Here is a 26904-nt window from a genome sequence, read left to right as displayed (position 1 = left end):
ACTTATGCTCCCTACACGCACACACACACACAAACAAAAACAGACACACAGACACACGTTTTAACCAAAGGCAATATACAATTAGCGGAACTGTGTCTAACCATCTTATATTGTTGATTAATGGAAGTCACACACAAAATGTAGGCTTTTGTCAATCTAGGCGTACATTATAGGCAACATTATATTTGCGTTTGTGACATGCGCCAGTAAGTTTCAAATCAGTCGAAAAATGAATTATCTCCATACACCGTGTCAGCAAGGGAAAAATCCTAGTACAAACCCTGACGCACAGCCTGAAACGAACTGAAAACAACAACTTATAATAACAACAGCTAATAAATGCCTTGACACACAAACACAAACATAGAGCATAATAGTCTGAATAATTACATCAGGAATTACATCAACGCTTGAAGGAGGTCTCACAGAAGAGCATGATTTCTAAAGTACCCCTCTTCATTCCTTGTCCAATATTAATACCCCCCTTGAGGCCGGTCTACCCCCGCAGGTCTGGTGTGTCGGCTGGCTGACGTGTGTACTGATGAAGCGTTTGTATCGACGCGTTTCATCAGCCCACTTAACAAATAAGGCCGATCAATAGAAACACGTTTTCCACATTGAGGAGATTACCAGCGTTCCCGTCTTCATCCTGGTGATGGGGGCTCGGATACGGATGCCCGAGAGCAGCACCACCTCCACCTCCACCTGGTCCTGTTGACGACAAACGAGGTGTTTGACGACAGAGCATCAGTCGGCTTACGAAGCCTCAACCACTAATGTATTACCAAAGTCCAAGTCGGGTACACACATTCAAACTGAACACAAGACCTCACTGCTCTCCCCTTTTTTTTTTTAAATGGATGAAAGAAAGGGGGATAGTGAGCGTGTGCCTTGAATGTGAACGCCTAACTTATTCTTTATGGTGGAGCACCACAACCACATCTCTTTTATTATTTAGCAGTGCACTGATGTGCAATTCCGTGTGCAGTACCTGTGAAACGATAACAAGCTTGCCCGTCTCGGCGTCCACGGCTTGGACCAGGCCCGTCACGGTGACGTTGCCAAGGGCGATGCCCTTGACATGACCGATGCTGTTGACAGAGGCGATGTCCTGATTGGCCAGGGAGAAGAGGATGTTGGACTGAGGCTGGGGGCCTCCTTCTGATGTTATCTGTCAACAAGGGGATTAACCAACAAGTTAGTGTTACAGCACATTATTGATATATACATTCATTCATTTAAACTGTAGAGGTGTAATGATTGTAGAAAGCGTGCGCAATTCACGGAAGTTTGGATGATGAATGATACGGTTAACACATCAGTGTATATGCCCTCTTTACATTAGTGTGTATGCCCTCTTTACATTAGTGTGTATGCCCCTCTACATCAGTGTGTATTCACCCTTTACATTAGTGTGTATGCCCCTCTACATCAGTGTGTATTCACCCTTTACATCAGTGTGTATTCACCCTTTACATCAGTGTGTATGCCCCCTTTACATCAGTGTGTATGCCCCTTTACATCAGTGTGTATGCCCCTTTACATCAGTGTGTATGCCCCTCTACATCAGTGTGTATTCACCCTTTACATCAGTGTATATGCCCCCTTTACATCAGTGCGTACGCACCATGGATGGCTATAGAAGCCATGAGCTTGGTGTTCTTGCACAGATAGACAGAAGCACATTGTCATTAGCATAGAGCATACAGCAATGCGACACTGGAAAACATCTCCAGACGATGATAAATGATCCAAATGACTTCCTGTGCCAATATTTTTCTTCTCCATTGCCTAAAAGCTCTCGGGGTCAGCCGGGAGTGGCGGAGCCAGGCGGCGGCTTGATTACCTGCATCATCGCTCCGATGATCAGAGTCATTTTCCGCGGAATGAGCCGGAACGGCGGGAACACCTAAGAAGAGGCAGGATGAAAATGTGTGTCAGTGTAAGAGCTCAGCCTCATCACGGGTGATCATCATCATCATCATCATAAATGATGTCTAAGGGCTCTGTGAGGGTGAAAGGCGTCTGCTCACATCTGAAAACCTGGACTGCTAAGAGCCAGTGTCCCTATGGGTTAACAATCTCAAAGCACTCCCATCACAGTTTCAAATTATTACAAAATTATTTCACTGAGGAACACAATTTTGTACTATTATATGCTTATATATGTATTAAAAGCTGTTATATGTAGATATGACAATAAAGGTCTCAATTACTCTAACTGAGATTACAATTTTATGTGGTTGATTTTTATACAGAAGAGCTCAGATTTGAGCTGACTGACTGTCAACGTCCTTCTCCTGAGTTATGATAGTTTTTTAATTTTCCTTTTTGTTTCAAATTTGTTTTCACACAGTTTAGTTTCAGTTAACAAAAGTATTTTGATCATAGTTGAATTCTCAGTCTTCGTGACCTATAATAACCCTGTGGCTCCCCCGTAGACTTACCTCAACAGGCTGGGGAGCGGAGGCCATCTTCTTCCCAGTTTTATCCAACACCACCGCAGACACGCTGGTCTGTCCGATAGCCAGGCCTTTGACCAGGAAGATGGCCGTGTCCCTTTCAGAGGACTCCGCTCTGTCAGGAATAATCATTAAATGACCACTAGATTCAAGGAGAGACTATATTCATGCTTTCTATTTATTTCAATTTCATTACTGGTAATTGCTGACTTACTGCAGGCTTATGATGGATGAGGCCGTCTTCAGTTTCAGGCTCATGAAGGGGAAATATTTGGCCAAAAAGGGTTTCTTGTTGTCGTCCAGCACTCTGACATAAGCCCTCACAGACTTCCCAATCTCTACCTGCAACACAGACAGCATCGACATCCTCCTTACAAACAGCCCAAGAAAGAAGCCGTTGGACACAGCCGTTTGAGCTTAACATTGCCTCAGGATTGGACACATCCGTTTGAGCTTAACATCGCCTCTGCGTTGGATACAGCCGTTTGAGCTTAACATCGCCTCAGCGTTGGACACAGCCGTTTGAGCTTAACATCTCCTCAGGATTGGATACAGCCGTTTGAGCTTAACATCGCTTCAGCATTGGACACAGCCGTTTGAGCTCAACACCGCCTCGGCGTTGGACACAGCCATTTGAGCTTAACACCGCCTCAGTGTTGGACACAGCCGTTTGAGCTTAACATTGCCTCAGGATTGGATACAGCCGTTTGAGCTTAACACCGCCTCAGCGTTGGACACAGCCGTTTGAGCTCAACACATACAGCCTGCAGGTCATCTGGTGTCAGGCCCGTCGTAGACTGGGTGGTTCAAGGCTGACATTTCCATATTTCACAACGCATACATTTCATCTGACCCATTAAAACTACTGAGTCTAATTATTACACGGAAATGCACATCCTCTGACCTTCGTGACAAAAATAGGCTGACCCCCCTCCAATGAAATCTCCATTATCATACTGTTTTAAAAGAAACATCAGGCACTCAGAAAGCACAAGGCCTGAAGGCCAGACACTGAGGGACCGTTAGAAACCATATGAACAGGACAGAAACCTTTATACTAACGTATACAGTATTATAAAGTAACATATAGCGTAATATAACATAGTATAAAATAAGAGTATTTCATTGAGTTAGCATTAATAATACTATCTACTTCTTCTATACGTCATATTATAACATATTACAGACATCATGCCAAATTAACCATTGTAACAATGTCTCCCAATAAAAGTACGTTTCAATTAAATACTAATTAATGAAGTGTTACGTATGTAGAACACTCAATTTAACAAACAGAGAAGACTTCCTATAGAGTGGGACCAAGAGGCCTGTTGTCTGACATACAACAGAAGAAGCATTTGTGTTCAAACAAACAAACTCTGATGACGTCTCATGAGACAGTAACTCTCAGACGAGACGAGGGCTCTTTTTAAAGCAGGCATTTACAGAATGTTCCGGAGATAAGAGGAGAACTGAGTGTCTCATCACAGAGAGAGGGGAGGGGGGGGGGGGGAGAGAGGAAGGGAGCGTGCGTGAGAGAGAGAGCGAGACAAGTAGACAGAGAGTGAGAGAGAGAAGAACAGAGAAAAGGAGGGAGGGAGAGAGAGAAATATGCCCCACTACAGACCTTGTCAACAATTCGCACATAAACCTCCAGGATGTCGGAGATGCGGACGGCTGCTGTGGCAGGGGCTGGGAACGCCAGGCAGAGGTCGTGAACCATGACCTGCAAAACCCCTGGTTGCTTGGGCACCACCTGGAAAACATCCGCAGGTCATCAATCTGTCTGTGCACCCCCCCCCCACATCAATGCACATCGATCTCCAGTAATACCCCAAAATAAACCACTTCTTCAGGCCCCATAACAGTGAAGGCAACAGCCATACAACAGCAATACTAAGAGTAGTGGCAGTAAATGCAAGAGTGCACAGTGAATTTACAGTGAGTGCACATTGAACACTGAGCCTAAGTGCTACTCTATATATAGATGGATAGATAGACAGACCACTGCTTTAGAGAACACAGAACAACAGTGAGCAGCAGGGAAACAGTGAATGCAGTAGTAGTGCACAGTGAATGTGTGCACAGTGAATGCAGTAGTAGTGCACAGTGAATGTGTGCCCACCTCTGCGGTTCCTTGGGCGTCTTGGTATAGTACATCCGCCAGGCCTCCAACACTGGTGTTGACGAAGAAGTACCCGGAGCCCTCTCGGAGGGTGAGGTCAGCCTGCAGGAGGAACATATGACAGGCATGAGTCTGATGACAGTCGCTCGGTTGTACTGGTATCACTGTATGCTTCGATGATACGAGTTTTACTCCTCCTGCTTCTTGTAAATACTTTAACACTGCATCGCTCCTTTTGGCAAGCCGCTAAAGAACATTTCAATTCTGTGAGTTTGATGACGAGAGGAGTGCAGACATTTGGGTGCACTACTAGCTTTCTTTTCAGCTTCTGGACCCCCATCTTTGTTCCGCCAAACAGCACAAATAAATGAATAGATTCATTGACTGACGCATGATAGATTTATAGAAACTGTAAAAAAATCTGAATGCCATGACATGATAGATTTCCAGACATGGCGGTGGAGACATCTGGATACAGACGTATGAGAAGGATCATCACTGACAGATTTGTAACCAGTCTGAGACAAGTGCACCCTGGGAAAATTCCCAGGTTCCATCCGACCCTGGACCAGACCGGCACCAGCGCTGGGTCGGATCAGGCGCAGGGGCAGCCGTTATTGTGGAGGAGATAAGAAAGGTCAAAAGGTCACCAGGGCCTCAGATAGGTTAATACTGGAAGAGCAGTGGGGTGCCTGGGAGGGGGCAGGACGCGGGGCATTAGGGGCATTTGGTCTTACCCGCACGTCAGGGTGGTTATAGATGGTGACAGCGTCAGGGCTGACCCTCACGTCCTCCACCAGCAGCAGGTCCAGAGTGGCAGACAGGGCAGCCAGGGGAGCGAACTATCAATGCCCAAGATGGAGGAAGAAGAAGAAGAATATATGAAAGAGATTCATTTTACAGATGGTATCACTCTTTCAAATCTACCAATTCATTATTTATTCAATTATGACACAAGTGCAGCCGTGTTAAACTTTTTTTGCATTCATTCATCTCTATCAAAATAATTAATTGTAAAATGTGAATTAAATGAATAATTAAAATGCATAATCTATTGTTTCAGGGAGAAAGAAGCTATGGTGGTAATGAGGTAATATCCTCGCAGCAATATCCAAACCCAATGACAACACACAAAATATAGCAGACAGCCTTACTGCCTTAGTGTGATAACACTTGGCTATCACTGAGGCAGATGAGGATTATGTTGAAGCACAGAACTTGTCCTTCAATAACGACTTCGCAAAAAGGCAGCAACATATTCCATCACAGTTAACACTCTGTAGAAGCTGAGCTCAAACGTATTGAACTACCGGCGATGCGCTCCATCATCCAAACTACCGGAGCTACTCTTTCTCTCAGTTTTCTTCATCTCAGAGTCTGCATACACGTTTTATCTGTTATATAACGCATATAATTATGTAATAGATCTGTCTAAGATAAAGGCTGCATCAGAACTGATTCAACATGGAATATTAATGGGACTAAAACTACAGAAAAAAAATATTTTTTGCTCTTTTGAAAAATACTACCTAGGGTGCCCACGGGGTATTGCATCTTTTACTGCGGAAATGAGGTACAGTCATGCATGCGATGCTGTTCTCGTGAATTCTGGCGCCCATTTCTGTGTGTGTGCGCGCGTGTGAGTGTGTGTGTGTTTGTTGTAGCAACCATCAGGAAGCTGTGGGCTGAAGCAGCACTCTGTGGACAGCCACACACACACATACATATCCTGTCCCTCTGAACAGGAAGCGAAACCTGTTCATCATGACTGTGCTGTTGCACCATTGGCTGGCTGGCTGAGTGCCCGGGCGCACGGCGGACTGAGAGCGTTAACGGTAAAGGCGTGCCGTACCCCAGGAAGGACCTCGGCAGCATCGAGATGAGATGACTGATAGCCAACAGCAGTGGTAGAGATGGAGGCCACGCCTGACTCATGGTGGACTAGGACCGACTGCCGCCCTGGAACAGACAAGGAGCAGGTTTTAGGGTAATTTAAATATAAATAAACATAAAAAATTGAGTAATAACCATAAATTATTAGTACTTAGATTATTAGTAGTAATACTGTGGAACGTATGGCAACATGTTTTGCAGTATTAACGAATATTTCATCAAAATATTGAAATAGTAGGGAGTACAAAAATTGTGCATAAATAAAGATTACGATTGCTACACTTTTTAGTTAATTCCTCCCGGTGTATAATGTGTAGAGATTAGCATCTTAAGCCACACAGAGTGAAGGTCAGAGCAGTACCATGCATCTTATTCTGTTTGCTGGCGTCCTCAAACAGCAGGAGCTCCATGGGCATGGAGGCCTCGATGCTGGCAAGGGGCGCTTTGGACGACTCCCAGGCGATGCCCAGAGAGCTGAAGTTGTCAAACTTCCTGCCTTGGTGATCGAAGGCGGCCAAGTCCAGCACGGGACTGCGGTAATTAGAAACAGGCACCTGGGAAAAAAAAAAAAAACACCACAAGTCAACCACAAGTAATGAATATTAAAAAGACTTCAACTAAAACATTTAAGTGATACATTGATCTAATGATAACCAGGGCGGGCTGATATTGGCCCAGTGTTCCTTTAAAGCTTTCTGTTATCACCCTGGGAAGGGGCGAGCTGCTGAATCAGTGTTTATAGATTACTGGACTGCAGTATCCCTCAGCACAACACCACTGCTGCAGGCCCCGCTCCCTGGGAGAGGAGAGGAGGGGAGGCGAGGCAGAGAGAGCAGGGCTGGAATACTGGATGTTACAGCCAGAGCGTTAGCAGCCAGGGGCATTCATTTAGCACTCAGGCTGATTAGAAAGGCTTGTGTTCTCCAGGATTACCATGCATTGCATGCGTCATGTTTACAACTGTTCATGCATGTGTTACATTTTTTCCTGGCACTGACAATGGCTAACAATTGCGTTAAATGTTTGGAAAAAAAAAGAAGAAAAAAACAAAAAAAAAATTAAAAAAGAAGAAAAAAAAAAATACCTTTCAAACAAAAGAAAGAACAAAGGCCCTCTGAATGGCAACATGAATTAATCAATCACAGCTTTGAGGCTTCCCCACTGTTACAAACACAGGCTACTGAGGCCACGCACCATTAAATGCCACTACGAACAATGAGCTCTGATTCAAGGTACCCTAGAGCAGGGGTTCTCAAACTTTTGCAAGCTGGGCCCCCCCAAAGCTGGTTAGGGGTAGTTGGGGCCCCCCCATCCGCCCGCGGGCCGCCGCCACCGCCCTCAACTACACCACCATATATAGATAGATAGATTAGATAGATAGATAGATAGATAGATAGATAGATAGATAGCATATTGTTATTGATAGGCCTGACATGTCAAGGTTAGGCTATTGTTATTGTTAGGCCCATACAGACAATTATTATAACTATTTATTATTATTATTATTATTATTATTATCAGTAATAGTAGGCCTATTATTAGGCTATTCATTATTATCACCATCATTATGTTATTATTATTATAATTAATGATTATCGACCAATTATTATTATTATTGTATTATTATTATTATCATAATAATAATAAGTGTTATTATTGCTATCATTAGGATACTGTTATTATTATGGGCCTCTTGTGATCTTTACAAAAAAAATCCTACAGGTCTGTCAATGTGAGACATGAGCCTGCTTTGCACTGCAAAGGTCCTCAAATCTTGGGGCAATGTTTGACAAATATATCATCAGGTCATCCTCGATCTGTGCGCGGTTGCGGTATTTAGTTTTGAGCGCAGTCTTGAAAAGCCTATCTCGCACAAATATGTCGACGCGAAAAGGAGGCGCATTTTTAATGCCCCTATGAGCAACTACATAAGATTCCTCCAGACACTGCTTGGAGACAGTGCTATGCTTGGACATGGTGGTTCGTTGTTGCTGGAGGCCATCACGTTTATGTTTAAAGAAGTCCACAGGCTTCTCTTTCTGACTTTTACGAATCAGAAACTTGTCCATGTTGTGTTTGTTTGCTGATACAGTGTGTGTGAAGTTAATAAAGTTCTAATTTCAACGTAGTGTTCTTGTATGTGTGGTTGTGAACGATTTGCACACGAATAATGGATAAGGCTGTGCTAGGCAATGATTCCTAACAAAACGAACTGTACACAATGTAGACAGGGACAGCACAAAATAGTATTCAAGTGCTGGTGTTTTATTTGTTGCAACACGGTGGATGATCAAAAAAAGGTAGGCTAGGTGTTAAGGAGAAAAGGGCTAGCTGTAGTTGGAAAAGGTAGCTAGCTAGGCTAGCTCTCGGGGCTACGAGATTTTTTAAAAGATTGTGGAGCAAATTACTCCTTAGAATAGGCTACGAATAGACCTACTGCAAGTGCAGTAAGGTATTACTAAGGAAGGAGTGAGTCTTTAAAAATACTATTTATAAAGCAATGAATATCTGAATGATAGAGGAAACAAGAGAAATTGAACAAACTCTGCAGAGTGTCATCTCAGGGTGAGCGCTTACCATGCCTGCGTTTTTTTTTTTATACTCGGAAGCGGAGGTGCAACTCGCGTTGAAATGATAAGACTCCGATTTGATTGGTGGATCAGGAGCAAAACAGTATTTGATTTGTTTGGGTCAGTCCAGCCCCTTGCATTTCGCCACTGAGGGAGCTTTCACTAACCAGTGACAGGTCGGCGTTTTTTTTTTTTTTTTTTCTCCGTCTGTGACATCGCGCCCCCCCTGGAGAGTGTTCGCGCCCCCCACTTTGAGAACCACTGCCCTTGAGGGACCAGAGCCTTAAAGACCCCCCACCCCAGGGGCAAACCAAGGGCCAACACACAAGCTCCCCTTTTAAACAGGAAGTGACCTGAGGCATAGCCTGGCTCCACAGAATTAGTGTAGAATAGACGTAAGCAATGTTCTACAGAGTACTTGGCCCTCGGCTGGCGACCACAATGGAGCTTGTTTCTATGGATACAAGTAAGGGCAAAGGCACATGTTATGCCCATAACTTATGGAACAATCAAATAGCACACACACACACACACACACACACACACACACACACACACACACACACACACCTGCGCCCTCATCAGTCATTCACTTCCTCTTCTGTGTTTGATATGGCACATCGCAATTTAGGAATGTCTATTGTAGTCTGTCAAACGCGACGCCCGGCTCTCACCACTTGTTTGTTCTGCTGCAGGAGCGGGCAGGACAGGTCCAGCTGGGGGTTGGTGTAGACGGGCACGAGCGTGAGGCGGGAGGGCGGGGCGCAGATGAACTTCACCACGGCCAGCTCCACCGCAGGGAAGGGGTTGGTCAGGCTGCGCTGGTTCCCCACGCTCACCTCCAACACCTGGACGGGAATGTGAGCGGTTACCGGCGAGCACTTGGCAGATGTGTTTACTTAGAGTGATTTACATATCAGTAGAGGAGGCTGGTTGAATCCCAGTTTAAGCTTCTGAGAGAGTTCAAAAGCATGACCTAGAAAAAAGGAAGCAAGATAGAGGTAAAGCAAAACAGACAGGAAGAAAAAAGAAAAGACTGAAGAGAGAAAGAGGGGGGGGGGGAGGGTAAAGGAACACAGACAGGGTAGAGAGGAAGAAGGCAAGAAATAAAGACAGAATAGGAAAAAGAAAGAGGAAAAAAAATAAGTACAGGAAGAGAGAAAGGCGAGAATGAATGAAACACAGGAGAGAGAGAGAGAGAGAGAGATAAAGAGCAGGACAAAGAGGTAAAGAAACTCAGGACTGAGGAAGAAGGTAAAGAAGGCTCTTCAATGGCTGCCGTCTCTCACCTGTTCTCCGAGGGCGCGGCAGGTGGCGCGGACCCAGTGCTGGGCGTAGCTGCGGGGGGTCGGGCCACACAGCGCCAGGGTGGCACTGGAGGGGTCCTCGGCCGTCAGGTTCCTGAAGAAGCGAGAGGGCTCCAGCACCCAGGGCCGGGGGCCGCCCTCAAACAGCATGTCCTTCGAGGAGCCCAGCGTCACCAGGGCCACCGAGGCTGGGTCCACCGCCTGCACCGGGAGTACACAATTAGTGTTACACAACAAACACATGCGGTTGTGATCAGCCACAGACGAGCAGTACACAACAGTGTTACAGAAAGGCAGTAAACAAGAGCAAAGAATATATTGACAACAACAACAATATATTGACACCCAGCTTAACACTGAACAAAATAAGGACCAAATATGGGCCACCGCCAGTTAAGGAATAAAAGAGTGTGGGCTCTCTGTGCGTGGCCAGACTGATAGGGGACGCTGGAGAAGGCCGTCTTTCAGGCCTCCCTTCTCTGGGGGGCCATCAGGTGCCACACCGTTTGAGTTACACTTGCCTTGTTTTGTTACGCACACAAACACATCTTCGTTATTGCCCTACTTTCCGTCATTTGAGTATATCTTTTGTTTAACGAGCTGCGTTAGTGGCTTGGTGCGCAACCCATTATAACACATACATAGTTATGAGACATAAATACAAAGTAAACAACAGCAGGACACTGGAGTGATAATAATTAATTAAGACCTTTGTCAGGTTTTTAATGGCACACACGACACACTGGAACACACACGTGCATATATGGAGGCGACACAGGACACACACACACACACACACACACACACACACACACACACACACACACACACACACACACACACACAGGTAGGCCTGAGGTCGCGGTGAATTTATTTTCTGCTTTTTCCCATCCTGGACCGTCCTTCCTCAAGGACCCCCCAGGAGCAGTGGGCAGCTTTGCAGCGCCCGGGGACCAAGTGAAGTGAACTGTCCATCTTTGGTCAGGGATGGACATGAGTTCTGTTATTTTTGCATGTTTTTACTGTTGGGGTTCTTAGTGGAGGAAACCCCTTGTGAACACGGGGAGAACATGCAAACTCCACACAGAAAGGCCCGGGAGATAGCCCACCTGAGCACTGTGCACTCTGGGGAGGACCTGCCCCCCAGAGCCAACAGCGCCCCATGCGGGAATCGAACCCATGACCTTCTTGCTGTGAGGCTGCAGTGCAAGCAGTGCAAGCAACTGAGCATGGAGTAAACAAGCAGTCCCTCCAGGATCTTGCGAGGGTTTGATGGAATTGTTTGGATTGTATCCAAAAAGAACTGAATTTGCAGCAGGAATTCTCAAAAACTACCGTTGAAATTGTGGTGCTTTTGAGTTTAATAAAAATCAATCGTGTGGCCAGATACTTCTCCATGGCTGAGCACAAGATTAGTGACTTGGAGGTAGTGGCAATTGAACGTATATCACCCAGCCGCAGAAGCCGTGAGGCGGAAAGTAAATTATTACAATGTAGAGCTGCAACGATTAGTCGACGTAATCGACTACGTCGATTGTGAAAAATTGTCGACGATGATTTGTATTGTCGACGCGTCATAAAATATATTTAAAAAAAAAAAATTGAAAATATAAAATATAAAAAAAAAAAAATTGAAAATATTTTAATTTGCTATGGGAAATAATCATTAGATTAGTCGATTAATCGAAAAAAAATTGAAAATATTTTTTTTTTTTGGCAGACGCTAGCAGAGCTACCGGTAATTTTCATTCGGCATTGCAATGCACTATAGGAAGTGCGAAACAGTGCATCTTTAACTAATAATAATTGACCATCATTGAGAAAAATGGAACAGAATCTGCAAATAGCCTAGCATACAAATCATGCACCGTTTTCTTTGCCCTCCGTTCTCGTACCTTCATGTGCTGCATATCAGAAATGGCCGACTGAAAAGCGAATTATTCTGAGACGGCTCATGTTACCATGGAAACAATAAACAAAGCTAGCTTTAGTAGCTGCTGCATATGAGATATGGCTAACAGAAAAGTTGTCATTTTTCTCAATGATGGTCAATTATTAGTAGTTAAAGAAGCACTATTCCAGTATTTCAAAGAGAATGAGCTGTGGGAGCACAAGAACAGTGAGTGTCTAGCAGCAATTATCATAGACATATATGATATATCTATAACTTATAGTAAGGTTTAAGCTTATATGTTGGAAAACAGAACGTCTCATAGAGGATGCTTGCTAACGCTATTTCAGTTATGTTAAGTGCAATGTAGTAAATCAGTGAATTATCAGAGTAGCCTGTATTTTCATTTGTTCTGAATAGTTAACCTCCTCCACTTAGCATTCTTCAAACAAAAGATTGTGGAAAAAAATATATATTTCATAAGTTGAATTTAAATGTCACTTGCAGCCCAGTTATTCTTGCGTTATTTTGCACTTGCAGAGGCTTGATTGCTAATTTGAGTTACTTTTAAAACTTTATTTGCACTTTCTCTTTACTTTTAAAAGCATATTTGCACTTTAATTTGTATTACTATTTCATATACAGTATGTATTATGATAATTATGTTACTCAAATACATTTGAAATTCAAATTCCAACATTTTGAGTCGTTATTTTAATTTGCTATGGGAAATAATCATTAGATTAGTCGATTAATCGAAAAAATAGTCGATAGATTAATCGATTACCAAAATAATCGTTAGTTGCAGCCCTATTACAATGTGAAGCGCGCTGGACCTTCTACATGGGCACATTGTCTCCTGGAGGACTCAACGAAGACTTTGACCTGACTTGTTTGCTGTAACCTTGGACATTCCTGTGTGACCTATATCAATGTTTCTCAACTGCCACATGCACTTGCAATGAAATGTAGTATGATATGGATGTTGGATGAAATGTTTGGGTCTGTGCTAGACGATTGAACATGCAGGTGGTCTCTGGTGCTTGTTAATTGATTGCCAATTAATTATTTGCGTAAATGCATTGTGATTGGTCCATTTGAATCCTGCTAATGAGGGCATGTCCTATATATGCTGTGAACTTCTATTTCTTGTAATTTGCACTGAGGATGGGGTCACCCGAAACGTTTGTACTTGCACTTTAGGTTTCTTGTCTGGTGAAGCCAATAAACCACTTTTGGATGAAAAACTCTGTTTTTAAGGTACTTTTTGAGAGCGAGCTCCGGCCTTGATTTTTGTCTATAAAAATGAATCGCAAATAATGCAGATATTTCATGATTTTGCAGTTTTTTGCAAAAATACTGCAGTGGTAAGAGAACATTTGCGAGAATCTGTGACAACGCAAGCTTTCCAAATCCTGGAAGGACTGCACAAGAGGAGCTGAACATACTGCCCACTCTCTGCAAGCCATTCAGTGCACTCCCTGCTCCATGGAAAAAGCATGCTGTTGATGTCACAACCCCTCAGGTAGTAAACAACAGAAGCCCCGCCCCTCAGACCAGAGTAAGTCATGCACAAGCATCCCACCAGTCAGACCAAGGTCACACCAAGGTCAACCCAACACCAAGGTCAACCCAGCACCAAGGCCCGTATCTCCAGGCCTCTTTGACAGACTTTAATGAACAGCCAAACCATGTGGATGAAAAATACGATAGAAACACTCTACACTTAAAATAAATAAATAAATAAAAACACTTCACTTTGTCTGTCAAAGCCTGTTTAGCATAAATTAGCCATTCAAAGCAGTGGGGTTCAGCCATTCCTTTCTCCAGCCCAGTGGGGTGGCAGGAAGTCAATCACAGGAGCAAGATTAGTTAAAAAAAACAAACAAACTGAAAAACTGGGGGGAGGAAAGTGCATCATTGAAATGCACCAAAAACAACACAGGCTTAAAGACGGCGGCCAAGGTGAGAGGTCGGGCTAAATGAGTTATTCTTTGCGGGGAGTTGAATAGAGACTGATTAATGCATTCTCGGTCTGTCCAAAAGTAATCTAATGCGGTCTAATTAGCAAAATGACTCGACTTATGGAGAGCCCACGGATTAGGAGAATGCAGCACAAATTGCACTGCCAAGGAGAAGGAGAGGAAATATGGAGCTAGTGGTTAATGCACACCACTGGAAGAGGGAGGGAGGACGGGCCTAGAGAGGAGAAAAGGGGAGAAAACGTCTGCAATTACTGCAGCCTCGTTAGTTTGGAGTTCATTTGCCCCAGAGGGAATACTTCCTATTACAAAGGTGGGGTGTGAACCGCACGGCGGAGATCAGGGTCGGAGGTCACGCTGGTCAGTGGTTTATTGTTTGCTACAGTTCAGCAGCAAAATGGGTGACATTAAAGGCGCAGTCTGCGATTCTGGCTAAAGGGTGTGCAGCAATTTGAGCTAAACAGCCAATCAAATGACACCCCTCCCTTCTGTGCAGCTGAAGCAACGCTTTGATTGGCTGGAAGTGTTTGTGGCCCCATTCAAGCCACTATGATGGTTTCCCCTTAACAGAGCCAGGACTGTGTGCGAACACGAGAAGCGTATTTATTTTTAGTACACACACTGAATGGACACACACACACACACACACACAGACGAAGCAATTTTCTGAATTTGACAAAAAGTATTAGATTAGATCTGCCCCCTTAAGAGGGTGCCCTGGGACGGGACTCACTTTGAGAGGAGGGTAAGCTGCGATGGTGATCTTGGCGTTCAGGTGCACGTTGCCGTGGGTGTAGCTGACCACCACACTGGTGTAGCCAGGAGCCAAGGCCTGGGCTCGGACACCGCTGCAGTGGTCCTTACCTAGGGTCAGTCTCCCTTTAACACACACAGACACACCAACTTTTTAAAACACATTTCAGCAGAAACTATAATTGACCATCATGATCATTTTATGGAAGCTTTTATCTAAAGTGAGTGTAATTTAGTAAAATATTAGCAACCAAATTGGATCTGCAGGATGTGTATGTGTATGCATAAGGAGGGAAATAGAGAATGTGTGTGTGTGTGTGTGTGTCCACATAGCAAGATAAACAGAAGTGTGTGTGTGTGTGTGTGTGTGTGTGTGTGTGGCGAGAGAAACAGAAGTGTGTGTGTGTGTGTGTGTGTGTGTGTGTGTGTGTGTGTGGCGAGAGAAACAGAAGAAGTGTGTGTATGTGTGGGGCGAGAGAAACAGAAGAAGTGTGTGTGTGTGTGTGTGTGTGTGTGTGTGTGTGTGTGTGTGTGTGTGTGTGTGTGTGTGTGTGTGTGTGTGAAGGGCGAGAGATACAGAAGAGGTGTGTGTGTGTGTGTGTGTGTGTGTGTTGGGGGAGGTGTATGTACATGAGGGCATCTCAGCAGTAATTAGCCTCCTCACCCTCCAGCATCTGGAAGACGCCCTGGTTCTCCGTCTGCACCTGCAGCTCAAAGTGGGAGCAGTCGCTGAGCATGACCCGCTCCTCGCCCTCCACGTCCAGCAGCCCCAGGATCCGGAGGGGCAGCTCCAGCGCCGCACCCACACGAGCCTCCACCGCACACGGGCTGAACTCCATGCCCACCGGCTCAACCACGTACACCTGGAGGAGAGAGACAGAGTGAGAGAGAGAAAGAGAGAGAGAGAGAGGCACAGAGAGAGACACACAGAGAGAGAGAGAGACACAGAGAGAGCGAGAGAGCGAGACACACACAGAGAGAGAGAGAGAGAGAGTGAGTGAGTGAGATAGATAGATAGAGATAGACAAGAGAGTGAGAGTTAGATAGATAGATAGATAGATAGACAGAAATAGAAAGGAAGAGACAGACAGACAGACAGACCGACAGAGAGACAGACAGAAAATAAAGAGAGACACTTAGGGTGGATGGAACTTCAGAACTGAGACAAAGTCTTAGTTTCTCAGTTGCCACTCGTGACGAACTGAAACCTGTCTGAGAACAATTTACTGAAACACTGGTTTGGGATTATGCTTCAAATCCACTGCAAACAAGGCTGGATATCCTTCTAAAACCCACCCACAACTTGGCCAAAGTTTGAGAAATTTCTGGTCCACCTACATTTTAGCCAAATGCCACCACAGTTGCCCCGAGAGGTATTTTTCAAATATGTCTGGCTTGCAGAGATGAGGGAGAGAGAGGGAGAGGGAGAGAGAGAGAGAGAGAGAGAGAGAGAGAGAGAGAGAGAGAGACCGAGAGAGAGACAGAGAGAGGGGTAGAGAGGAAGACTAAAGAGGAAGGCTCGCATTCCCACAGACATTCCACTGCATTTTCCACTTACAGTTTCCATGCACTCATTTAGTAGATGCAAAGCGACCAACAGCACAGTGCAGATACACACTTTCGTGTGTGTGTGTGTGTGTGTGTGTGTGTGTGTGTATTTATGTGTGTGTGTGTGCCCCCTGGGTGCCGGATCCACGCTCTACTGTTTGGGCCAGGTCCCGACTCTCACCTTCATGTCTCCAAAGTGCAGAGGGTTCCGCACGTCACGGGCGTGGATCACGCTCACGCCTATGTCGCTTATAGTGGTCATCACTCCTTTCACAGTCACCGCGGCAACGGCAGAGTTTGAGGACGTCCAAGTGAAATTTCCACTTCCTCCCGTGGCCTGTAATTATAATCATCAGCGTGATTAAAGAGCCGAACATAATGTTGAACACAATGAATCCATTAAAGTTGGTGAGGCAACACTTAGCAACTAGCAACTCATTCTATAATGGAGCCACATCAGAGCAATATCCATTCCAGACTCCGCAAGAATTCCAGAATTATGGGGAATAATTATCTCTGCATGAAATCGTCCTGAGGGGCACCAAACACCTTGTGTGTGTGCTCTGTACATTCAGGTCACGCTGCCGTGAGAGGCTGCCGTGAGACATCTTGGTACCTTTATGGTGTACTGGTATGCGCCCTCTTTGGGTTGCCATGGAAACGTCAGAATGCCTGGCGTGAGGACTATAGGGTCGTAGATCTCCACATCCTGCTCACTGCGCACTGGTTTAGGAAGTAGGTGGATCACTCCCTCCTGAAATAAACAAATGTATATACAAAGACAACCAGGGTCAAAGCACTTTTTTATTTATTTTTTAAAGCTACTACTAAACTGGACTGATCTCATCTAGCGAGCGTGCTAGAGATAAAATATGATAATCTTATAAATATTATCAATAAAGCATACTTTTTATCATTCTAAACTAATCAGCATCTATGATGATGCATTTAGTATCATATCTGTATTCTACATGTTCTCCATCAGAGACTTTCCCTGAAAAAATTGAAGACGCAACTCTGAGCCCCAAATCAATCAAAAAGTGACAGGTTTGGCCAAATCGTCAAAGTTGTGTTCCTTGGTACAGATGAAGACTCGCCTAGGAACAGCCAGAGGATGTTTACAAAACGAAGCCCCACAGAAAGCTCAAACAAGTCCAGGACTACAAGATTCGGAGCGACGCTGTAACAAAGAGCGTGAAATCCTTTCATTATGTCCATACTGGACTCACCTGATCAACCACAGATTTGAGGATACCATCAATAACGGCTTGCCCATTTTTCACAGCTTTCAACCGATGGTACGATCCATTCAGAGAAGATTCCAGAAGCTCAAAATACCCCTCAGGGAAAACTGTGTCTATCCGGACATTCTGTAAACAGGAGACAACAAATTACACCCAGCAAAACATCCAAACAGGCGTCCAACGGAACAATAGCCAGATAGGCACAGAACATCCAAACAGGCTCACATCAAGCGTCCAATGGAACAATAGCCAGATAGGCACAGACATTAAATCCACAACAGCATGCCTAGCAAACCAGGTGAAATTAAAGACTATACAAAGTTCCCAGATTGATGGGGTTTCAATGAAGATTATTGTGAATCTTAAAACAAAACTTCTGAAAGAATGATTTTTTTTTTTTTTTTTCACATTTACTTTTAACACCTCCTTGATGTTTTCAAAAGAGACACATAAAAAAAAAAGCAGAAGTCTCTGGAGAGATATTTGCACGCTTCCACCCATCCCATGCTACTAATACCCCAATGTATACTTACATCAGACAGATAAACTTTGTTACTGGACTTGTCATAAACTTCAATGGAGATCTCATAGACTCTCCCCGTCTCCAGCACCCAAACATTGCCTGGGCTGATCTTGAAGCCTGGGAAACAAATTAATAAATAACAAACAAACAAAATAATTCAATTGATGTGATGAAACAACAGTTAATTTCTCAAAGATAAGCCAAATAAATGCTTATTATACAAGCAAACACTGCTGGATTTTGTATTAAAAATGTATAACACTGCATCATAACAGAGTGCACGGCACAGCAGTCACATGGCTGATGCAACCAGCTCTACGCAGAGTGAAAGCAAGGAAAGGGAAGTCGACAGACCCAAGTATCCTGGCTCCACCACGAACAGGGTGCTGTTGGGAAGCCGAGAAGCCCCCTGCATACCAAGGCCTGAGCATCCGCGGTCAAGGGAAACAGCAGTCACATAGCATTAGAGGGGGGGGGACACCCTTCGCCTTCCTTCCTTCCAAGCCTTCGCTTCCCTAAACAATTCAAGCCCATTTCTGGAGGAACGGGGTGTGTGTGTGAATGTCTGCAAGTGAATGTGTGTGTGTGTGTGTGTATGTATGTGTGTATGTGTGTCCATGCCTGCAAGTGTGTGTGTGTGTGTATATATATATATATATGTGTGAGTGCATGCCTGCAAGTGAATGTGTGTGTGTGTGTGTGTGTGTGTGTGTGTTAGAGTGTTTGTCGGGATCGATTTCGTCAGATTAGGACCTGCAAGCTCACATTTCTCTCTAAGTTTACACAGCCTTGCATGCAGATAACCGCTCTGCAGCAGTAGGGGGGAAAACAACCGCGCTGTAGCTCTCCTTATCCCACCTAAATCCTCACCCACAATGCACCACCCACCGCCCACCTCCCTGTGACTGCACTTACAGCTAAACATTGCCTCACATGTGGGCTCTTATCTTCCGATGCAAAAGGTTCACAATGAGTGTGGGCATGTTTATCAAGCTGGGCATCCTCTTATCAGAGATATACACAAGACTGTAACGTCGTTGCCAACATAAACACCAAGACCTACACATCTCCTCCAAAGAGTATATTTCACTCATCACCGTGATGTTGTTCTTTTGGTTGTCTGTTTTCAAGAGAACGCATGGAAGATTTGTCATCAGAAACTAAAATCTTTCTAGACCAACTGCAATTGTGCAGATATATTGTTCACCAATATTCATGCAAGAAACCAGATGCAGGTAATGCACAGGAACAATGGAATAATAATTGTATTATGCCTTCGGAATTATAAAAACCACACGCACCTTTCAATTGTGCCATTAGGATCATTGGGAACCCCGGAACAGGCTACGGAGCCTAACACCCTCCACCTCCACATAGCAATTTTGTGGTTGGCGACTTTAGCGTTCTACCGGACCACTTTCGATCGGTAATTGTCCTTAGTAAATGTTTGGTCCCAAAAAGATCTAAAAATAGGGCTGAGGTTAAAAAAATCCCAAAGTTTCCCTTTAAGGCAGTGAATTCACTAAACTAGTCAATGAGACACATTCATCGATTCCCTGTGCATGTGGTGTGTGAAGGATACTCTTGTGGTCGAGCACGATGTTGGTGTGGCCCAGCTGAACCGCGTGGACCATAGATGTGCTCTGGTCCAGATTGGCCACAGGGAGGTCCGGGGTTCCGTCTGGCCCCAGAACACTGTTCTGGAGGTGCAGCTCATACTGGTCACAGGGCATGGACAACTCTACGCACCACAGAAAGGGTTTGAAAAATAGATTAGAAATGGTCAGACAAACAGAAAGAGAAGCATAAGCTGATGACATCTTAAAAGCACGTTTGTTGATTTGGATTGATGCATCGGCCAGTTGAATAAATGGATGTCAGTGAATAAATGAAAGTAAAATGTATGTAAAATGAAAATAAATGTATGCTAAATTAAATTAAATTAAATTAAATTAAATTAAATTAAATTAAATTAAATTAAATTAAATTAAAATGTATGTAAAATGAAAGTAAAATGGATGTTAAATGACAGGTGAGTGTTGATATTCATGACCGAGACTGAGACAAAAGCATCTGCTAAATACCATAACTGCAGTGAAACCTTTAACCATCCAAAGCACGCACCTGTGATCTTCCCTTGCCTAATCTTCTGGACTTTGTATCTGATTGATGTTCCGGTGAGGAGGTAGATGTCCGAGGCGGGGCTCAGAAGGATGTTCTCCAGGATCAAGAGTCTCACCTCTGCTGCCTCTACGTCCTACACAGGAAAGAAGGTCCACATACAAGCAACTTTTCAGCACACAAAGAAATAATGTTATGTTTATTTATTATTTATATTTTCTTTTAAAAAAAAACATTAATTTATTTTTGAAGGATTCGGTATATAGGGTGTATGAGCTTAGATTATGAAAGAAAGAATTACAGAAATGAAGATACTTCTTAAGGGAAGCGGCCCCACTGAATCTGATTTTGTTTAAGAGAAACTGAATAACTTGCCATGTTAAATTGAAACGTCAAATGATCTTTCAGAATTGAATGGCAAAATACAACTGCAATTACATCACATGAATTTATTAGAACTTAAAATATGTTCCTTAAATACATTTTTATATTTGAAATTGTATACACACACACAAAGTCAATAATTTCCATTAAAGAAGGCAACTCTACACGTCATCTATCTCATGCTCAGTCTATTGGATTAGGTCAGTTTCATATTGCTGAGGTCATGCCAGTCAGATCATGTCTCCACCAGCGCAGACGGCTTCCTGCTCTGCCTCACCCGCCTGCCACCAGCATCAGCATCAGCATCAGCATCACAGGCACAGGCACAGGCGCTTGGGAGCTGTCGCTGCCACCAGCATCAGCATCAGCACCAGCATCAGCATCAGAGACACAGGCACAGGCGGTTGGGAGCTGTCGCTGCCACCGTCACCATCGCCGTCACCGTTACACCAGCGACTGCTACTATTTATAGCCCCCCCCCCCTCTGTCTCAGGGGACCGCACGCAGCCACAGGCTGCCATTGTACAGGAAATAAATTCAGCCGAGCTCAGGCTCAATTAGTCTGACTTCAAATGAAATAGGGGGTGGGTTGGGGTAAGAGAACGCCTAAGAAATGCAAAAATGTGCAATAAAATAAATGTCACCACAGTCGTTTCTCGCAGCGATTCCTAGAATTATTTCTTTGTAGAGTCGAGACGAATGAAAAAGAGGTTACGGGGAGGTTGCCACTGAAGTCATTGAAAACCACTGACCTTGTAGAGGGACTCTTGGATCTTAGCTTTCAGCTTGGCGTGTCCAGTTTTAATGCCCGACACCAGGATGATGTCCCCCTGTCTCCCCACCCTCTCCATCTCGGAGATGTAGCTCGGGGGGGTATATGTGGACTCCGAGAATTTGAGAACTCTGAAGACAGATGAAAGTCATATACATTAATCACCATGACAACAGACACAATTACAACCAATTCACGGCCATGGTAGAGAATACTCTGATTGAAAGGCTTAAAAAAATGGGATTGTTGAATATAGATAACAATAGCAACATAAAGGCAATTGGAAAAACAGGAACCATGTTGGGCTTCAGAAGGTGTCGAGTTACTCAGTTCACTGCCTTATGGCTCTAACACTTATACACATCCTCAAGAGCCAACAAAAATATTACCGGTACACCCAAAGAAAATATTCCATCAAGCATAAGATCTTCTCATATCTGTCTCCACGGATCACATATCCATCATTAGCCTCTTGCCTTAATGGCATGGATATTTTGTTGTTTTGGACGCCATCAATCATACCGTAACGAGGAGTGGACATCAGAAAAGGTGGCCGACTCCGCATCTTTCACAATGGTCCAGTCAAACACCAGGCCAGCGAGGGTGCTGAAAGTGTTTCCTGCAGACAAACAGACACACCAGAGTCAGACACGGGCTGCTCAGCGGCACACGTGAACAAACCTACTACAAGCGTTAAGTATTAATGCATGAAAAGAGGTCCTTTTCAAGCTGCATAGTTGATGTGATGGAACATCGTGTCGGCACAATACCTTATTAGCCCCCATTGTTTACATAGCTGAAAGGTGTTAGCATAGCGTGAAGTGCTGTTGAAAACCGTGCTTAAGCCAGCCACACCCAGTAGCAAACGCAAACACAAAATGAAGTTACAGAAAGGACTAACGGAGAAATTATGCAATGTTAAGCACTACAAGACAAACAGACAGCAGACTAAGTGAAGTCTTAGCATTCACCGCCAGGTATGAGGTTCTATACAGCCCTAGAGCTGTGATACTTCTCTTAGGGTTGAACTATTCAATTCAATTCAATTCAATTCAATTCAATTTTATTTATATAGCGCCAAAACAATAAAATTGCCTCAAGGCGCTTTACTATGCAATTGAATCAAGACATTTAAGTGCAACTTTGAGTGGGACATCATTGCTGATTAAGTTCTAGATTTTAAGTGCAAGGTATGCAAACTCTTTCACGCTCGACCTGAAAAGTGATCGCGAGAGAAATCAGTCATTACTGGATTAAGCCGCGGCACCGCTGTGCTCAATGTTTCAACAGACAGGTTCGGAACAAAACAAACAAAGAGACAAGGCAAACAAACTGAATCTCGCCTCAAGGGAACCGTTTTAAGAACGAATAAGAGTTATGGCTGGAACAAAGGTGACTTCCAAAACAAAGGCCAAGATAGAGACATTCCTGTTTGACAACCCAGGGGGCAAAACATGTCCCCAAGGGCTACTACATTTGTCACTAAGGTCTGGGTGTCAGTCACATACAATCTGAGGTGTGAAAGGTTACACTCCTGTTTGTGTTAACATTACTGACTTGGAATAACACCCGTGAAATACAAAAAAATTACAAATATATGGTTCAGAACAAGTGAAAAAAATATATAACATCCATAACGTGGATGAAGAAAAGTAACTGGTACATTTCATCATCTTGATATTGAATGATAGCTTTTCAGACATAACTGAATGCACGCATGTAATCAGCTCCAATCCTCTCCTGAATGCTGCTATTGAACATCACACACACACACAACAGTCTCTCACGACACACATGGACTAAGCGTGGGCGGGAACATGCATGCATTACACTACATTAATAGCAAAATGGCGTTTAAAATTCAGTTTCAGTCATTCAGCTGATGCTTTCATCAAAAGCAACTTTCAGTATTGTACAGATTCTACTGTACAATAATATTGTACATTTGTACCAGTATGTGGTATTGAACACATCACCTTGCTGTTATTAGCACTTTGCATTGCCAACTGTACCAATTTCTGAACCAACCCCCAAACAAATCTCACCAAAAGAAAAAGATGCTAGGGTCGGCCATGTTGGTGTTCTAGTGCACATCTAGTACCACTGTTCTCCGGGCTGTGGACTCTCATCACGTTAAGAACCAAAGTAATATCTGTGAGACTACATACGACACAGTGCCGGCGAAGGCGAACCTACCCTCCGAGTCGATGGCGTGGATCTTCAGCGCCAGGGGCGAGTCCTCCAGGTGCAGTTCCCGTGTGGTGGACACGATCTGGATCTCGTTGATGACGTCCACTATAGCGTCGCAGCGCAAGACCTGTCCGGTCACTGAGAAAGAGAGACGACATCTCAGAACATGTGGCCGTGCAGACAGAACATGTGCACAGAACCAAAGCCATTCAAACCTCTCACCACTGTCAGCATGTCTGTATTTAAATCTGGGAATACTTCCGGGTCATGGATTAAATTAACATCCTTCACTAATGGAATTTTATTACATCCTGATAGGTCATGGCAACCAATGTCTGTATTTTTTTACTTGTGTGTCCATGGGTAATGTCTTATTGACAAAGGTGTCTCCTTCTCCAGTGGCTTGGGGAAGATGGTGACTGTTAAAAGATAAGGTCTCTCTAACTTGACTCAAATATTAGGTTTAGGCCTAAAGGTTAGACTCTCTATATAACAAAAAAGCCTGGAGATCAAAGCATGACATCAGATCTTATGGAATATGAATTCTGCGCACACACACACAGAGTATCAGAGAGAGAGAGAGAGAGAGAGAGAGAGAGAGAGAGAGAGAAAGAAAGAAACTCACAGATGTCCTCAGCTAAAATAATACTGGTCAGTCTGGAGTGTTGGGTGGAGCGTGCCTGCAGAACAGCCTTCTGGGAACACTGGCGTTCATCAGCATCTAGTGCTTCGATGCTGGCAACCTCAGGCCTGTTCGACGACCTGCAAGAAAGGACACAAAAGTTAATGTGTATGCTTAGCTTCACATTTTAAAAGAAGGTTGAGACATTGTTTGAAATTCTCCATGGTATTCGTAATGTTGTGCCAACACTAAATAGAATAACTGCAAAACAAATCCCAGGATTACAATCAATGTCTGCCATGCCCAAACGTTGCAATCATCTTTTGTTGGGTGTCTATAATGACTTTCAGGAAGGCCATGAATATTTTGATATGTTTATTTGTTAATTAATTTGGGAAAATAACTAAGCAATGTGTATCGAGCTACATTTATGCTGGGGGGGAGGGTGCGCCTCTGGCGCGCGGGCCAAATGTAGCAGACGCACGCTGTTTTACTGTACACAGGATGTAGCCTTCACCATGTGACTACACCTTTCATTTTAAATGATATACCGCCCTGAAAGTACTACGGTGATGAACTATAATGTGTGAACTGTTGTGTTTAGCAACTAACCATGTTTAGAAAAGGACGACCTGTAATCAGTGAAATATGGGTTTGCATCTGGGTGTCTTATTTGATGAGTAATGAGCAGCACTGGCGCTCAACAGGAAATCAAGACAAGCATGGCGGAGGTGCCAAAGGTTAATTTCCCTCCCCAGATTTGAATGTTCTGATTTTGACAGTAAGACAAGAGAATGCCATTGACAAACGACGTGCTAGGCTTTGAGCTATTTTAGGCAGTAGGCTACGCAACGTCTGGCGTGGAGACCACGTTGTATTACATTCTGTGTCCTCAAACGACCCAACACATGTGTGTGGTATGTTGCTACTGTGCCAGACTTTCTAGACTTTGACTGCCCATCTGAATTAAGCTACAGGACATATACTTATTTGTTTAAATAGCACTTACCATCGGTAACATCCTTCAGTTGCTTCCAGTGTAAAGTTGATTCGGGTGCTTCTCGCAAGTGGTAATAAAACTTTAGGGATATTTAGCTTAGATGAGGCACTCGTTCCTTGGGGGCAAATGCTAACCGATAAGAAGAGCAATACTGTGATTGTTTGAACGGATGGGCTCGCCATCTCTTGTCACGTTCAAGTTCGCAGGCGTGAAGAAACTGACAAAAGCAAAACCTTATGAATTACAGGTTGATGTTCAAATTAACCAGTGAGTCAGTTTCTCTCCAAATGTCCGACAAGCGCGATAGACCAACACTGATTCCAAAAAAGAAGAAAAATATTCACATTTGATCACGTTTTTCAGTAGATACTTCACACAAAGTTTCAAATTATAGATGGCTTGCAGTGCGACAGCATGACAGCAACTTTTACCTTTGACCCGTTATTACATTGTTCGGCTACATTCAGATTTTCCATTACTGAACCTGAGAATATCCGCGTAAATGTACAAGTTCAAATCTCATTTAAGTAAAATAGAGCTAGCTTTACAATGTTTGTAAATAATATTTATAGTACCGATATTGTGGAAATACCCGCCATTGCACAGTATTGAAGCGGCTTATTGCATGCTGGGAATCGCATGTCGTCACACAAAGAGGAGGGGTTCCAGAGACACTTCATTAACGATTGTTAAAGGCATAGTGTTGGGTATTGTGTAGTCCACCAAGGATGACCCCCTTCACAAGGGCGTTCACCGTTTCCATGGTATGGCCAGACAATTCGGATATTGGCAGTTGGGAGTACCTGTTTCTCTTAGATAAAGTGAAAGATTGCTTTGACTGTGTCTATTGTTGAAGGGTTAGTAAGTGTTTTTTTGTTGTTGTTGACAAATTATTTTTGACTTAAAATAATGGTGCAACTAAACGCTGGATAAATAGCCTATACAATGTTACAATGCTTGTTTTAGTATGTAGCAAAGGCAGAGCGCAGTCACCCCACCTGGCCTTGACCCCAGGACTATGGGCTACCAAACTGAAACCCTGACTGCGATGCCAATGAGCCAGGGGGGGTGACTGATCTCTCCCTTCACTACATATGGTGTGAGAAGTGGGATGGCTTGCTGTGAGTCCATCAGAGGCATGCCCAGCATTTTGAACCTAACCACCAGGTTAGGTTGACCCCTGAGGAACCCCAGAGATGGGTGAATCACAAGTGTGTGGGGTACCCTGGGATGGGAGAAGTACAGTTGGAGGATGAATGAGGGATGCCTGTGCGTCCCGAAGGGGAGGGCAGTGTGACGTAGTGCCGTCACTACGGATGAGTATGTGTTACGACCCGGCTCATAGGGACACAACACAATGAGAACCCAAAACTTAATTATGAATTATATTTATTATTTTGGGAGGGGGTAAAAGGTAAGTGGAGTGCAAGCTGCTTGTCCTGCCACCAGGTAAGCAGTTGCAGAGTGTGTGAGAGAGAGAGTGAAAGGGCTGTGGCCAGGTCTTAAAGGAATCTTGC

The 26904-nt window shown here is 44.0% G+C and overlaps 1 protein-coding gene across 1 annotated transcript in view; it reads right to left on the bottom strand.

Moving 5' to 3' along the window:
- nup210 (nucleoporin 210) overlaps positions 1-26020 on the bottom strand; it is a 39947-nt gene extending 13927 nt beyond the window's left edge. Inside the window, exons 1-26 of the mRNA XM_031565601.2 lie at positions 25397-26020; positions 24391-24527; positions 23772-23903; positions 22098-22194; positions 21556-21706; positions 20423-20555; positions 19881-20039; positions 18653-18721; positions 18309-18415; positions 17761-17901; positions 17148-17285; positions 16713-16868; positions 15648-15846; positions 14964-15109; positions 10340-10558; positions 9725-9898; positions 6842-7034; positions 6440-6546; positions 5325-5429; positions 4588-4689; positions 4090-4218; positions 2677-2804; positions 2448-2577; positions 1847-1909; positions 992-1171; positions 631-711 (exon numbers count right to left, since the gene is read on the bottom strand). Of these exons, the coding sequence (XP_031421461.1) occupies positions 631-711; positions 992-1171; positions 1847-1909; positions 2448-2577; positions 2677-2804; positions 4090-4218; positions 4588-4689; positions 5325-5429; positions 6440-6546; positions 6842-7034; positions 9725-9898; positions 10340-10558; positions 14964-15109; positions 15648-15846; positions 16713-16868; positions 17148-17285; positions 17761-17901; positions 18309-18415; positions 18653-18721; positions 19881-20039; positions 20423-20555; positions 21556-21706; positions 22098-22194; positions 23772-23903; positions 24391-24527; positions 25397-25569 (3549 nt within the window). The 5' untranslated portion in view covers positions 25570-26020. The remainder of the gene's footprint in view (positions 1-630; positions 712-991; positions 1172-1846; positions 1910-2447; positions 2578-2676; positions 2805-4089; positions 4219-4587; positions 4690-5324; positions 5430-6439; positions 6547-6841; positions 7035-9724; positions 9899-10339; positions 10559-14963; positions 15110-15647; positions 15847-16712; positions 16869-17147; positions 17286-17760; positions 17902-18308; positions 18416-18652; positions 18722-19880; positions 20040-20422; positions 20556-21555; positions 21707-22097; positions 22195-23771; positions 23904-24390; positions 24528-25396) is intronic.
- Between the last annotated feature and the right edge of the window lie 884 nt (positions 26021-26904).

This window comes from Clupea harengus, chromosome 4 (assembly GCF_900700415.2).
Source record: "Clupea harengus chromosome 4, Ch_v2.0.2, whole genome shotgun sequence".
Classification (NCBI taxonomy): Eukaryota; Metazoa; Chordata; class Actinopteri; order Clupeiformes; family Clupeidae; genus Clupea; species Clupea harengus.
This window is presented reverse-complemented; position numbering and strand designations above follow the sequence as displayed.